The sequence below is a fragment of the Falco biarmicus genome, chromosome 7 (genome assembly GCF_023638135.1).
Source record: "Falco biarmicus isolate bFalBia1 chromosome 7, bFalBia1.pri, whole genome shotgun sequence".
NCBI classification, from domain to species: Eukaryota; Metazoa; Chordata; class Aves; order Falconiformes; family Falconidae; genus Falco; species Falco biarmicus.
Genome location: NC_079294.1, coordinates 64,028,505 through 64,044,894, shown reverse-complemented (window position 1 = coordinate 64,044,894; position 16,390 = coordinate 64,028,505). Strand labels below are relative to the sequence as shown.

At 42.4% G+C, this 16,390-nt stretch overlaps 1 protein-coding gene across 7 annotated transcripts in view; it reads right to left on the bottom strand.

Moving 5' to 3' along the window:
- Positions 1-16,390, bottom strand: part of MCTP2 (multiple C2 and transmembrane domain containing 2) — a 127,784-nt gene that overhangs the window by 64,040 nt on the left and 47,354 nt on the right. For 6 of the 7 annotated variants that reach the window (XM_056347082.1, XM_056347079.1, XM_056347080.1 and 3 more), the window contains 4 exons: positions 10,500-10,664; positions 8,503-8,633; positions 1,532-1,718; positions 516-609 (listed from right to left, as the gene is read on the bottom strand). In XM_056347082.1, the coding sequence (XP_056203057.1) occupies positions 516-609; positions 1,532-1,718; positions 8,503-8,633; positions 10,500-10,664 (577 nt within the window). Of the gene's footprint in view, positions 1-515; positions 610-1,531; positions 1,719-8,502; positions 8,634-10,499; positions 10,665-16,390 lie in introns of those variants that run through there. The other variant, XM_056347086.1, reaches the window with a different exon arrangement.

Genomic DNA, 16,390 nt, shown 5'->3' with positions numbered 1-16,390 from the left:
CCATCCTTTTCTCGGAGTAAAAGCACCAAAAAGATCATTGCAAACTGAAGCCACAAACGAGCTGTAAGAGAAACCATCGCACTTGCATCCCCATCGCTGGCAAGCTTTCTTTTTCGGGTGACAGCCTGCAGCACCACCCCAACCCACACACTCAGCACCGTGTCAGACATCCCCAAAATCTTTCAGTCTTGCTCACAAGGCACCTGATAAAAGGTGGAAAGGCTACTTTGCAGGCACCATCACTTTATTTTACATATCCCTGCTGGAAAATACAACAGTACACTATGCTAAGTGTTAAGCTATTGGTCACGCCACTCAGATCTCCATCCACTGGACTTCCCACATACTTTTGGGAGTCAAAATCATTTTGTACCTCAGTTCCCTGAGGTAGGTTTCGCCGCTGAGAAACGATGGAAGATTTACTTTTCCTTGATCAACTGACAGTACTGCACAAAGTCTAAGCAGCACTCACAAAACATTATAGCATCATATGCTGCAAAAGAGAAACAAAATACCTGCAAAATCTGCTGCCAAGAGGTCCACTGCCTTTAACACTTTGACTTGTAAGAAACCAATGTCCTTCACGTCCCGAAAGGAATTCTTTATACACTGCAAAGAGGAAAGCATGAAGATACATTTTGTCATTCAGTAAGAAACAGAAATTACTGAACTAGTAAAGATGTATTTCATTTGTTATTCAGTAAGAAACAGAAATTATTGAACTACTAAATGACTTACATTTCTATATCCATCTTATTTCTGCTTTGTTTCAGTTCAGCAGCTGATACACCCATAAACACACATCCACTATCTCAGTCTCACTGCATCACGACCCGGAGTTTCAAGACATCACATGGTACCTGCTCCTAATTCTCCATTCACATAAGTTACATGTTAATGTTATGGTGGAGATGGGAAGGACCCTGAACGTTTATGCAAATATCATCTGTCAATTAAAACAGAAAATGGGACATAGGTAGACCTGGAGAAGCAGCATGGGTCAGGCAGGCAGCACACTACATCAGCAGCGAGGAATCTGTCCTCAAAAACATTGGCATAGGTGGTTCAAGTTCCTCACGCCTCATTCTCGCACCCCATTTCAGAGAGATACACGTATTGCTGCTTGTCCAGCTTTTGAGGATTGATGGGTGAAAGCCATCATAAGGCTTTATCTTCCAACAGTTCAAAATCCAGAACACATCCTCCCCAAAGGAGGAAAGAAAGCAAAGAATACTACAGACTCTCCATGACATTCACTCTGTCTCATTCCCCATGATAATCTTTTAATACAATTCAAGTTTGCAAAGAAAAGTATTAATTTACAACTCAAATACACGCAGGCAAATGGCTTGGGTCTATCCGCCCTGCTCATCTCCAAGTCATTCTAAACGTAATAACTATTCCGTGTAATAGTTTTCTCCGGTAGGACACATGTCATTATGACTGGACAATTCCCCCCTCCCCGCAATTTTGACTACTTTCAAAACTAGAGGAGAGAAAAACAGAAGAAAAAAAGAATATGCAAACTCACATAGCGCTGTGAAATCTGTTGCCGTTCGCTGGGGTCTCCCAAAGGGCAGACACACAGATCAGAGATAGACACGCCTGTACACGGGGCAACAGCAATCAACATTAGCAGGGACCCTGGATGTTTTGCCAGAGGCAGCTCTAAGCAATTGGTCTGCTTCATCGGCAGGGCATGAATGTCAACTTGGCACCTAGAACAACATTGCCAAGGGTTAATACGGAAAAGGAGCTGGGGGGGGGGGGGGAATAATAAAGCAACATTCATATTGACTTCAGTAGTAAGCAGGCACCAAAACTTATTGCTTGTTCAGGATGGAAAGAACACAAAAAAAAAAAAAAAAGCATCTCAAAATTAAACACGGGAAACCAATTAGCCAGTTTCTATTGCACTTACTGTCAAGTTTTGCTTTCTGGTTCACCTACTGGTAAGCAGAGGTAAAAGGTTTGGGCTGCAAGTACAGTAGGAAAACTTAACTCTGGCCTGCCTCACTTCCCCTCTAAAATCCCCCAGTGTTTTGTGATGGATTTGAAACACAGTTTTATTTCACCTGGGGGAAAAGAAAAGGAGCAAATGCAAAATTTAAAACATTAGCCTAAAATAGATTCGTTTCTTTAAAGTCACATACTCCATTTTATGCTACATTATACTGTATGCCCCAATCTCTTTTACAAGCCTTACTAGAGCACACTTTCAGTGTACTGTTATATTTCCCAAAGGGAAGGACTGTCTTAAAAGTCACCCCCACCCCCGCCCCACCCCCAACCCCCTGCACATAGTACATATCATTAACCTGATACTTCCCCCCAAAAATAAAAATTAGGAGGAAAGAAGAGAAACATTTCTAAAGAGGCAATAACAAAAGATGAGTATGGGCTAAAGCAGGGAGCGCTCACTAGTCAGCCAGTCACACGCGAAGGGAGCGGTTAAACGCAACAGCAAGCCTCATCACTTGGCTTGGCTAAATGCCTTCTATTTAGAAGTCCAGTAAATGGAGTGGAACTTTTTTGAACCTCCGTAGGGCTTGGCTTTTAAGAACAGGCTGAACAAAAGTTACAGATGAAAAAGGAAAAAAAAAAAAAAAAACAAAACCAAAAATAAGGAAGGAGTAGCTTTGTTGCCACAGTGCGTGGGGAGTCACATTTCTCCAAGGGATGGTGAGCGGATGATGGAGAGCGAGAGCTTTCGCTCCGCTTAATGCCTGCCGACAAGTTTTTATTTAAACTAAACTTGTTAAGGTGTTGTCTTAATAGGCTAAAATTCCACAGGGTTCCCCCAGGTGGGTTTCTTCTGGGTAAATGGTGCATGTAGTGCTCCTGATTGATCCCATTCCAGTAGTAGAGCTGGAGCGGTTTATACCCATCTGCTATAAATTGCATGCTTTCCGCTTCTTAACAGCCTATTTTCTGTGAATGCTAAAGGGGGCGAAAAAAAATAAAATCCCCAAACATTTCAGCCTGAAAACCCAAGAAGCTATGTTATGAAGTAAAAGTCATTGCTCTGATGAGTTTGTAAGTCATCCAGTAGCTCCGTGTATTAAAACACAGCTCTTTGTGTAAGCTTCTTCTGACCAGAATCCATGGGGATGACTTTGCCTTAAGTGTCCTCTTTGCTACTCACTGCACTGAACATACAACAGGTTGCAAGTTTACTCTTATTAACTGCTTTCAAGTGCTTTTAAAGAGAAAGAAAATAAACCAGGCAGAGTACCAACACTGTTCGGCGCGTAGGCTGCCTCTCAACACAGTTTCCAAGTGTGAGAGGTTGCATTTAAAGCTCATCACTACGCCTAGACTCTTCAGATAGATATGACAGGAGGAGTTACAGCAGAAGGGGAAACAAAACAACAAAAAAGGCAAGTATTTGAGAAAAAGACCTTATCACTTCCACACTGGAGGCCAACATCACCTTGGCTGCATTAACACAGCAACTTCCCAGACTGCAGCAGTTTTTACTGATACTTTAGGTATCAGTGCAAAAGGTGGAACGTACCGTTACCTTGGGGTTTATTTTTAATTTTTTTTTACAGATGAAGAAACTGAAGGAAGGAGAGGGGAAAACGCAGGGTCACCCAGCTGGTCTGTGGTTCAGCTGGCAACAGAGGCCACATCTCCCACATCAGCATTTCATACACCACCCACTCACAAGTCCACAACCGGGAAAACTTGCATTGGCGTTTTTTTATGTTAAGAACTTTTCATGGGGTAAGAGACAACAGACAACTCATTCAGACAACGGTGCATCTCCCACAAATAGGTAACCTCAGAAATCTCTCAAAGGCAAAGTTAAATATAATTCTAGCTTGTTTGGGCAAATTGGAATTGTTTCTCTTTTTAGAAGAATCTGATTAGCCAAAGGTCAGGGGAAAAAAAAAAAAAGAAGATTGAGTATAAGGGCGTGGGGATAGCAGTGATGCACATGTGGACGGGAAAACAGCAGGAGGTGGAGTATAAGCTTTTCTTCCTCAAATCTTGTCCGATTTCCGTGCAAACTAACTTCCTTAAAACATCTGTGTTCACTCAAGGTGATGGTATGCCCCTGTATTTTCTTTTGAGGAAGTGAAAAGAAAATCCACATTTACACTTGCAAATGGCAAAAGGCTTAAGAAAAAAAAAAAAAAAGACAATCTGTTTCATTTAGGTTATACAACATAATTGATCAGACTGCAAAGAATGCAGCTTGGTAAAACAATTAGACATTCAATTTACTATATAAATTCAGCAGTTTCCACACAAATGCTTCTACGCTATTAAAACGAGTCTAATGATTTCCAAACTACTTCTCCCAGCCTCCTGAAACAGAAACTCTCCCTTTCCTTCTTTCTCTGCTTTCTATCTGCAAGACCTTATTACAGATAATTATTTCACAGGAAAGTGGTAAGAGACTATCATGATGGGCACAATATAAAACTAATGGAGGCAATCCACTTCTTGCTCAAAAGTTGCCTCATCTGAATGCAAAGGGCAAAACTCTCTGATTATTTGTATTTCAGGTGATGCAAACGATCTCCCAAATTAAATCCTCAGCAAAGTAATCATACTTCAGGATAGCTCTGCTTGTTGTCATCTTTTGCTACATTACATATTAAATTCAGGTACAATCTTTCACACACCTGACTATATGTATGACCTATAGGGGATACAGTTCTGTGAGTGCACTGTGCACACAAATGTATCACTTTTTTAAAACCACAATTAATTAAATGTTTTGCTTCCTCCTCCTGATCAATATCGAGGTCTACACCTCTATATTAACCTTTAGTCCTATAGAGGATTACACCACTGCTTTAGTTTTCATTTAAAACTGTTCTTTTGACTTACAGCCCTCATCGTCAGCTGCCATTTTGCAGAGAAGTATTATTTGAGAACACTACAGAGAAAATCTGGGTTAAATTATTTGTTTAACTTTATCAGGGAATCAAATGTTAAAATTTCAGTAAAAGGTGCTGAGCTTAGCATCTTAGCAGTAGTCATGGGGTTGTATTTTACTACCCAATCCATAGTTCATCAGATTACGGTAAGTATCCTTAAATATAAATAAATTAAATATATATTAAAAAGTCTGCACACAACATTGCCATTTTTTCCCCCTGCAGAATTCTGGAAAGCCCTTCGAGGTCAGAATCATTATCACAGTATACAGAGTAAGATGCATCTATGATTAATATTTGAAAAGGAATTTCAAATGCCACAGGTGTAAGGGAGACAATTAATAAGGTCTTATTCAGACTTACTCTACAGATAAATTTTGGTTGTCTGATTCTTCCTGTATCTTGGTGAAATTTAAATTAAAGGTTTGGACACAGCCATAGTAGATTTTACTGCTCCATCGCAACAGCACGGACTTTAAAATAAGGATTGTTTCTTGTTGCAAAAGACACTGTTTCCCAGAGGCATTAATCAGAAAGATACTGGATGCACTCCAATCTCTTGGATCACGCTCTTAAGTCTAGCATTTTTTGTAAAAACTCTGTCTTGAGGTAAATACGTGAAGAAAAAAAACCACCAACATTCTGCAGCATCTCTTTTTAAGAACATATCCCTTAATGCAGAAACGCACACAACCTGGCATAAGCAATGTAACTCTGCCCGGACAAATTCTGCACACGTTAACACCTTTGTTTATTAATATACATTAAGATGGTCTCCTGCTCATAGAATGCCTCTTATTCCAAAGGACACAAAAACCACTCAATAAAAGTTACTAACAGTTCCGTGACGGCTAAATAGAGGGATCATTTCATCTGGCACCAAAACACAGCCACCCCTCCGGGTCAGGCCCTGGCAGCTGATCCACTCGAAGCTGCAGTATTTTAAGCGAGCAAGAGAAATTGGACCCAGCTGAAAAACTAAGGAGAACACAGGTAGGCTAAATGTAATAACTTAGCTTGCGATGTGCACTGACAGTGAGGGTTTGTTTTGGATAAAAAGGGTGAAATGAAATTGCACCGAACGTTTCCTCTCTATTTCGGAAGCAGATAAATACCCCAGGTGTTGATAAAGAAGGATGAAATGAAATTGCACCGAACATTTCCTCACTAATTCGGAAGCAGATAAATACCCCAGGTGTTAGTGTTTAGTACCGGAGGTCTAAAGCATTTCTTATCCTACACGTTCCACAGTCTCCACAGGCACTTCATGTCCTATTTCAACAACAATATTTTACCCTGAAACCAAATTATGCCTGGGCGAAGAGCCATGTTCCAGGGGCTTAAGGCATCCATCCTACATGAAACCCTGGGTCTAAAGGAATTAACACAAGTCTTTATTACAAAGAAGTTCAGCATTCTTGTTTACCAGACATGACTCCACCTTGTGCATCTCCTCAACTTCCTCTAAATATTAAAAATATACATATATTTAAAGGTATAACCAACACAGTCCAACCTACACAACTTTGAGGGGAGCGTAATGAATCCTAACTCCCTCCACAAATTAACCACAGAATTATTAATTCAAATCCAGCCATTTTTGCATTTTTCCTTGAAAGCTATGCAAATTATTTCAGGGCAGTTGGGGTGTGCTGCTATATGCAATGACCGAATGTAACCCACAAACATTTTACTAAAGAATCTTTCTTACAATGATATTGTGAAATCCAGAAATCTCAAAACTCCACTTGGAAGTCATGAAGCCAATAAACAGTACCTTATAATGCTTGTTTCTCCTACAGAATCCTTTTCCAGATTAGACTGCATTTGAACCCTTCATAATATACTATTTATTGGGTGTCAAAAGTTTATACTCTGTAAAAACAAGACTTGTTATTATGCATTTGGTGTTTACCTGTTCTTGCAATTGCTTTTAAAAATCTAGTATAATTTTTTCCTGTTTTGATGCTACAGTGAGTTTGCTGTGCTTAAGGCAATACCAGCAATATTTTTCTCTCCACACAGACAGCAAAAATAACCAAGGAAAATCTAACACACACAGGTTTTCCCAGTGCTGAAATCTTCAATAATAGAATAAGTGTTTTGCCGATAATTTTTTGCCACACTGAACTCCACCTGCCAGAAACCAGCAGGGAAAAAAAAAAAAAAAAAAAGAGGAGGGAAAAAACTAAGGAAGAATTGTTCCAGCATTAAGGAGACTGACCAGAGGCAAGCCACAAACACTGCTACGTTTCTTAACTCTAAACAGATATCAGAAGTAATAAAAGTAACTGTGAGAATGGAAGGAACAGATTCATCTTCAGCCACTTCTCCATGTGATGAGCAACAGCATTCAGCCAGAAAGCATTTCCTGCTCTGCAAAACCACAAGCATTTGCTGAGCCAAAGGGCATTGTTCTTTTCTGTGAATAGCTTCAAACTATTTGAATGCTTTAAGTGAGAGAATGTTCTTACGAGTTACTGTTACTTAGCAAGTTGTGAAACCCTCGCCAGGTAAGAACAGCAAACAACTGCGGACAGGTTCCCTGTCCCTAAGAATTCAGAGGTTGTGGCACTGGTCCTGCAAGCAGGTAAGCACAGGCAGACCCAAGAGGGGCTCCCGTAAATTAAATGGTTCTTGGTGCTGCTGCCATGTAGCCAACTGTGCAGATGGGTCTAGATGGCAATGCTGCAAGCCAAAAGAAGGAACAAGACGCAGTTACTACTAGGAAACCAAGACTGTACTAACACTGTACAAAATAAGGAGTCAGTGTGGAAGAGAAAGAGCACAACACAGGAGTAGGAACCATATTTTGTTCCTATTAAAAAAATAAAATAAAAGGTTGATTGCTATCCCACAAAAAGTCTCATCTGCTAACGTGGCATGAAATCATTACCTGAGAATTTGAAGCTATAATGGAATAACACAGTGGGACAAAATCTGGTATCAGTCAGGAGATGGGTAAATCACCACTGAGGCTGCCCCTGAAAATGATGTTTTAAACAACACAAGCTTGTGCAATAGAGTGGGGGACCAAACCCACAGAGATCAGTCCTCTGTGGCAGCTGGGAAGAGATTACCCAAATAAAGCAAACCCAGGTAACAGGACCCATATGTAAATGAGGCTACAAGACCACACCAAAGTGCAAACAGAAAGCAGGGACACCAGTGCCACTCTCAAGGAGCAGACCACCCGGAGCTGGCACCAGCCTGAAGGTGCAAATGGGCCCTGCAGAGCACAAGGGGATCTGGAGCAATATCACCAAGCAAACACAGGCAGATACTGCCTCCTCCCTGCCACCGTCCTCCCAAAAACGGCTGCACTGAGCTCCCGCAGTAGTTTGGATTTTACAGTCAGCAAGTGTAGGGTCAGCTTGGGTGCCTCTGCGTTCAAGTTGTGATTAACTGATTACCCATTAATAGGTTTTAATAAACATACCCTTACAAAGCCATCTGGACACGAGCAGAATGAGGAAAGAAACATATAGTGTGATGGCTGGTAATGAAAATAAATTGATCCATTAAAAAAATAATAATAAAAATCACATTATCTTTTGTACTTACCCTCCCCCCCCCAAAAAAAAAAAAAAAAACAACCACAACTTACGTTCCTAAAAGCTCCTCATGCTTTTTGTTATCCTTTCTCCAGACCTCAATGTCCAACATATCCTTCCTGTCAGAGAAGTAGTGAAAATCAAACTGTTCCCTCCACTGAGGATTTGCACTCTTACACAGTGTCTAGAAAACATGCAGTTATAATATTTACTTTTCTTAAATAGTACTTATTTCCACAGTAAAGCACATTTCAATTTTTCTACAAGAACAAGGCCAGACAGATGTCAGGGCACCAAGTACTAAGGTCGTTCCAACCAAAGCTCCCCAGCCCATCATGCACAGCCTCATCTTCCTGAAAACCTCTCTTTCCTGCCTCACAATAATGATAAATACAGAAGCATGACATGAATGAATGGCTGGAGAAATTCTGAAATGCAAGGTGGATGCACCAGCTCCGTTTCAGTGGACTGTGGTCATCATTCAACATCACACACTGGAAGAAATCAAGAATAAACCCTTTGAGGACAATCACCTGAAAACAGGTCTGAAGGAATTAAGGAACCCAAACTAGTACTTTTTAACCTTCTGTGTTAAGATATAGGCAAAGAAGGAGCAGCCCTGAAATTATTAACATCCAGTTTATCTGATGCCTGTAAATTGTCCCTCTGAGTTCAGTGAGATTGTTCATGTGTTCAGGTTACTCTGAGTATTCAGAGTAACCTGAGGATTGATTCAGAGGATTGGGACTTAAATCACTTACAATTCATGTCACACTACACTACCCACCATCAATATCAGCATGGCCACTGAGAGAACAGGAGATAAGATTAGCTCAGCCATGACTGAAATTTCTCCTACCTTGTCTGCTCTTCTGGACCACGAGAGACTGTACTTCATAAAATGAATAAACTCCAGGAGGGAATGTGAAGCATTGCCAACTTGAAGTCTTACTAGGGTGCAAAAGCAGTGGTCCCCAACTTCTGCTGGACCCCAGACAGAAATACTAAGCAATTAACTCGCTGCAAGCTACATGGCACTTGCCTCCCCTTTTTGAACTTCTTAATTTTCTGTGACTGCAAACAGTGCAGTCGTGTAGATTCATGACACAGGCTACGGACCATTAAAGAGAAACATAAAAAGGGATCTTAACTGGAATAACGTATGTTTATTCTAAAATAACTAACCCATTTGTTATTTTTCAAAGCTGTTTTTCTAAACAAAAACTTTATATCATGACCTTGGTTTGAGGTCCGATGTTGGGGGCAGAGTGCAGATTTCAGATGTGCCTACATCTGAACGTTATGTTCTGTAAACTTGCCCTGTACATTTTGTACAGGAGGGGATTTGTCTTCTCATCCTCCTCCTCTCTCTGTACTTCCAGTTCATGACATGCAGAGCTCTTACTTTATCAACAGAATATTATTTTAGTTGCAGCCTCTCTCTTTGTTCAACTTTATAGAGATGAAATGTATGTCTTTGTGAACCCCACTCCTTTCTTAGATTCCCATGAAATGGTACTGGATACAAATAAACACAGCCTTAGAGGAATAAAAATTCAAATCAAAACCATAGAACATTATGTACATTTGGGGAGGAGGGGGGCAGGTTCTGCTATACATAACATTTTTCAAGAAAGGTGCTTTAAAAAAATAAATAAAAAGTAAGTCCTCTGCACTGGGAACCACTTTAAGTCTGCTTTTCCAGCATACCTAACATTGCAAACCTAAAATCTTTACTGGCAGAGAGCAAAACATATGTGTGATGTACATAGCTTTATTTCATTTCATACTGATTTCAAACATCCATCAATATGATGAGTATTTAAATGTACAAAACCAGATACACACATTATTGCTAACATACTATTTCTATATTGGCATGTAAAACATACATTAGTCAAATGTTAATGTCCCTGATCTGGTCTCCTGGTTTTGATCTCACTTATTCAAGAGATTTGAGAATCGTTCCATCTGAGGTAGCAATACCGGTAAAAGAAACACAAAGTACCGTATCGGCTTCAGTAAACTTAAGAAAATGCTAAATACTTACCTTGCTCTTGTATCTTTGATCTCCCAGTTTCAGGAGAATAAAAATCTCTGCCAAGCCTCCTCCAGGGATGTTCTTCCCCTCCAAAAGAGTGATGGTGACCAGCCCGTTCCACAACTGGTTCTTGCGCAAGGAGTCAGAGAGTCGCATGCTCCGCATGAAACTGGACTGAAAAGAAGTCAGCGACATGAAACATACACTCAGACCCACACTGTTATGCTCAAACTGACTGTGATATGAAAGCACCAGCAGTGACAGAGGTACCACGATCCCCTAGGAGTCAGAAGAGAATGGAGGGCAGTAGGATGCTATGGATGCTCTGCCTGTACGTTCTACGGCTGGTCCTGTGAAGGGATGGTGCTCAGCATGACAGCAAAAATCATCAGGTTTTGCTTAAACCACCAGAGAAGTTGACTTCAGATAACCTGGCTGCGCTTTGATAACCAGACCTTTAGCATTGAGAGCAACTTGTTACCTCGGCTCAGGGAAAGACACAGGAGAGCGATGGGGAGGAGAGGTGGAAAAGGGGAGAAACTAAAGTAAACTCTTAAACGTCTCCAGCTACATCCATCAAAACGCAGGTCTGTCCTCTCCAGGGAGACAGCCCACAATCACAAAAGCTATGGCCAGGTGAAAGGCTGAACACGCATCTTCCACCTCCTCAATCACTCAACCGCCTGTCGTCCACGTTAGCTCTTTGCCTGCTGCCTTTGCAGCTCCTGCTTCCAGCAACCAAGCTCACGAATCAAAAATACTGATGCCTGCTGAAAAAAACCACTGACACCACTGGGCTCTTTATCTGGAGTTATGGTTACCTGGTAGCCACATTTGTTACCTTTGCAGCTGCATCCTACATAGCATGGCTGCGCTAACAGTTTGCTAACTGGCAATATTTTATTGGACAGAGGATGATTAAATAGGCCTTTATTTGGGGGGAGTGAGCTGGAAACATTAAAACTCAAGGCTGTGCTTTTCTTCTCACAGTAAAAATCCTGCCATATTTTATTCCTGTGAAGCAACTTTTAACTTGCCACACTTCGGAGCTTCAATCATGTCATATACAGGTGGGAGCAAGATGGAGAAGAAGATTTCACAAGTCACTTTAAAACAGAACGTGTTAGCTTTAAAAGCAAGTAAGACATGTTGTTGCTAAATAAAACGATTGCAAAAGCACCTGATGTCTGAAGATTACTTTTTATGGATCAATTACCCAGCAACAAAATTCTTAAATCACGGGTGGTGAACTCACAATTTTTTTTACCCGCTTTTTACTGGTTAAAATACCCCAACTCTTTGAATCCCACCAGCATATTAATACATTTCTATTTAAACACCCCGTTTGGCTTTCCTGGCAAAGTGGTTAAAAATTCCTACCTTTAAAAAGAAAACAAGATTTTGATTCATAAATCCAGCTGCAATGTAGTCTTTTTTTTTTTTTTTTTTTTTTTTAAAGTTCATCTTTTAGGCCAAAAAGCTAAAGCATGACTGTTCCCATGGACATACTTCAAAGTCCCAGCAGATATATTCCTCCCTAAACACTGCAACTATTTCAAAATCCTTTTTATAAAAAAGGGAGTAATGTCCACAAGGGATCAAAGGGCATTCTACAGTCTGGCAATCGCCTTAGAAAAATGGCAGTGCTTCCATGAAATATGCCCTAAAATAATTTTGCAGCTTGGTATGTCCTAATTTCGAATTGGATGTTTATCTTGGAAAGGCTTCTATCTAACTTGTCCATAAAACAGCTCCACTTAGCTCTATGAGCCCTGTGAAAATGGAATCCAAAGCTGGCTATTAAGGGGGCCTGGAGATTGCTTCCATATGGCGTAACAGCATGGGAGTGGAGGGCTAAGGCCTACAGCAGGCGCTGCTTGGCTTGAGCTCCCCATCTATCCGTGGACACTCGTTGCATTACACCATAACATCTGGATTATTGCTTGTAATGTCCCTGGGAAATATCCACTTCCCATCAAAGCCTTTATCTATCTCGGTTGTACTTTGAACATTTTAGTATTTAACATAGTCATGTTTGATGTGATGTACTTGCTGCTTTTAGGACCAAGGATTTTCCCTTCCCCCAGCTCCTTCCTCAGAGGAGGAAGAGGTATTTGAAGTTAGTTCACCAGAAGAAGGAAAAAAAGAAAAAAACAAAGTTTATTATCCACATTACAATTTCTTTTAAAAAACAAAGCATCCAGTTCTCTTCACAGCTTCCAGGCTGAACACGACAGACAGTTGTTAACACTTTCCGAATCAATTTGGATTCTTTTCATTCTTTAAGCAGGCCAGTATTTTAGGGAGTCACTCAGCATTGGGGGGCCTCCTGCCCAAGTTCTGCAGCACACACAACCCCACCCTTTGTCACCACTGACTTGACAGTTCAAAGGACTGTTGGGAAGTACCAAAACAGCCCAGATTCCACGCAGTCCCCAGAAAAATCAGCGCCTGCAGCTCGGTATTACTAGAGCACGTTGCAATTCAACTCTGACCTCCCAGAACAGGTGGCCCCTTGTGAATGGCCTCGTGCCTCGTTCCCGGATGGCTGCACGGCTGCAAAAGCGCTCTGTGCTCATCTCAGAAGAGGGGTGCGTTGGTCTCCAGCTAAGAGGACCTGGCTACCGTCTGCATGAGATCTAGCATCACGCTGGATAGAGAAGCCAGGATGTTTGCAACTGGTTTAGGGCATAGGGCTGATCTGCAGCACCTCAACACCAGCTCGGTGACCGCAGTCTGTGTCCAACCCCTGCCAAGCCAGCCTCACCAGTGCCACAAGCCTCTCTCCAAATGGAGCAGCATGGAGCTCGGGAAGCCTGCTCGCCTTGTGCCCCTGCAAGACAACCCATCACGTTAGGAATGCTTTGGGTTTCCTGGACCAGCCCAGGTCATTCCAACAACGTGTGCTCAGCAGGTCTGGCAGGTCTCCTGTGCCTCATCTCACGTACAGACACACCGAAGAACCGCTCTGTGCATGCTCTGTGGCCACCTCTCCAGCCTCCCCGGGTATTTGGCAGGCTGTTCCTCTGACCACCCTGATGGAAATCCCAGCCAAACAGGCAGTGTCTCAGATTCCACTCTCAGTTTCTGGAAGGAAGCACGTCTGGGGTAACCCAGATGTGTGGGAGACCCACAGACCTGGACCATCAATGAGTCAACTTTAGTGCTGCCTGGGGAAGTCTGTGCTATGGAAAATGCCTCCCAGGTGACAAGAAAATGATTATTGCATTATTTATTTTAAAAGTCTCACCTCCTCTCTGATACTCTCCACCTACTCGTTTCAAGCTGATTTACACAGAGTTAATTGATTAAACTTCACAGCCTCCCTCTGAGTTGGCAAAACTACTACAGAGCGAAGCACAGAGAAGTGCAACCATTAGTCCCACGAAGTTACTCAGGGGCAAAACAAGCACTGAAAAAACCACTCCAAACCCCTTCCCTCCCCTCCAGCCACCACTACACTAACAAGCCTTCACAATGAGACCGGAAAAGTCGAAGTCTCTGTATGTACTGGCCAGAAAAGGAGGACATAACTGCTTAATCAGTGACAATTTTAAAGTGTTTTCATCTATTCAGCTCTTCCCTTTCCCTGCTACCTCCCAGGCTATGGACGCCTCCGCACTTGGGTACTTCACTCCTCCGGCTGCTGACCCCCAGCTCCCTCCAGCTGTGCTCCCAGACTGGGTGCCAGGTCCTTCAAGCCTCTCCTGCTATATTTTCCTGTAAACTCCGCAGTCAGCCAGCTCACACTCTGGCTACATCCCAGCCCAAAGGAAAGGTGCTTTGCAGAGGTACAGAAAAGCTGGCTGAAGCCAGGATCAGGCTGTAGGGCTGGAAAGGAGGAAACGCACACTTTGTGAGGGAAGTTGGCACATGCCCCAAGCACAAGACACAGGACAAGTTTGCTTATTCCTTCCTGCCCCCTCATCACTTCTGAAATAGAGATAGCCTTGAGACTGGAATTGAAGGGGTTGTCTGCAGACAGAGCTCTGATTTTGGCTGGGCTCTGAGTGCAAATAACAGGCGATACCACAAAGGTCACCTTTATGAGCAGTTCCCTGCCATAAAATGGGTAACAACTTGAACAAAAAGCATCCCCCAAACAAGCCAGCCAGAAAGAAAACAATAAGCGCAACAATATCCAGAATGCTCTACTTTTTAAAACAAACTAGATGTTTTTAAAGTCTTAAAAGCCCATGTTTACAGCAGATTTAGGCACTGTGCAACATCAGATAAGTAATGAGTAATCTTCTCTGAAGCAAAAGTATGGCCTGGTCAAAGAGCAGGACCCTGCCACGTCAGGAACAGAAGATGGTGGTTCTCCCTACTGCTTTGAAAGAATATTTGCCCAGAAGACATCCCACAACTCTGAACAGAAAAAAAATCAAATTCAGTGCTCACAGTACCATTTTCAGAGTCTAGTTCCTGGTTTTAAAATGTACATAGAAGTTTCTCACACTGATCTTCAATTTTTTCATTACTTTCTGGTTCTGGTTTAAAGAAGAAAGCTGGACAACAACGAGCAGGTGGGCCATATTCTGCCTTCACAGAGCCAAATACAGGCAATGAGAAAGAATTGCAGAGCTTTGGAGAGGAAAGAGCTGGCTCATTGACCCAGCTTCACAAGATCCTTTAGGAGCTTGAGTCTCCCTGATAACACCATTTGTATATAATTTCCCTCTATAGGCACCCAGCAAATCCCCTCTGGTGCATCAGGACTGCTTTCAAATCTGTCTCTTTTCCTGACACACACAACCATGCCCCAAGTTCAAACTTGTTTTTGAAGCAATAAAGAGATGCAGAAAAATTGTACATTTAAATGACACAGCGAGGTGGCCAAGTGTGAAGTGAGCCCATCTCTCACATCTTTCATTTAAAAGGATGAGACAGGACAACAGAAAGCCTGCTGCAATCCCTGTGAAGAGGTCAACATCGAAACTGGGCCACGTAATTTGCCATTTGAGAAAACAACAACACACAAATAGGAAGACTCTTTGGACCTCTCCTCATTAGGCAGGGAAACTATTTTGCAGAGGCAGCCTCCCCTTGGGAAAGAGGAGAGGGCAGCGAGAAAGGCAAGTGAACCGACACGAGATTGCCACCACGATGCGTGACCCTGTGGCAACTGAGTCCCTCCGCTCTGTGAAATGCTTGGAGAGCGTCGCTGCCCACGGGGTATTGTGGGATAAAGCCAAATACAATGAGGCAGGCAAAAATGAAATCTAACAGCCCACGCAGAAGGAAAAAAAAAAGAAGAGTGAGGGATTTTCCCCCGCGATGAGATGCTGAGGAGCACTTCGGTCCGGTCAGCCTTTCAGCCAATTTATTCAATCAGCTTAGGCTATCAAGGTGGCAATTGCGTCGCTTTTGTTTCAGGACTGAACTGCTGCGGGTCAATCCACCCCAAGCAAACCTGCTTATTTGGTTCATAGATGTTCAATGCTTAAAGATTATTCAGCTGTACAAATGCTGGAAATAGCGTGCAGGGCACTCAGGGTGAGACTCAAGCCACCTGGGACAAACAAGGCTACTGAGCATCAGCATGTGGGGCACCGGCAGAGATAGCTACCAACTCCCTCTGCGCCCCAGGAGGAAAAACAGAAAAGAGAGGAGAGCTTGCCAACACACAGCTATGAGTGCATATATTAATACTGCCTAATAGTACCCTCTTCCCTTTGCGATGCCACCCTCCATGAGAAAAAGAAGAAAGCTGTGGTCTTTCAAGACAGCTCCCACAGAGGACAATGGTGTTCTCAGCTCCCATGAAAAATGAGGGATCTGGATGTGCTGCCCATGTCTTGGGAGTCCGCCCAAATGTGCAATGATTCCCTTCTAGCAGCAGTGAGAAATATATACTGTGTAATCAACAGATACCTAAATCATCCAGTTCAACAGCTCTT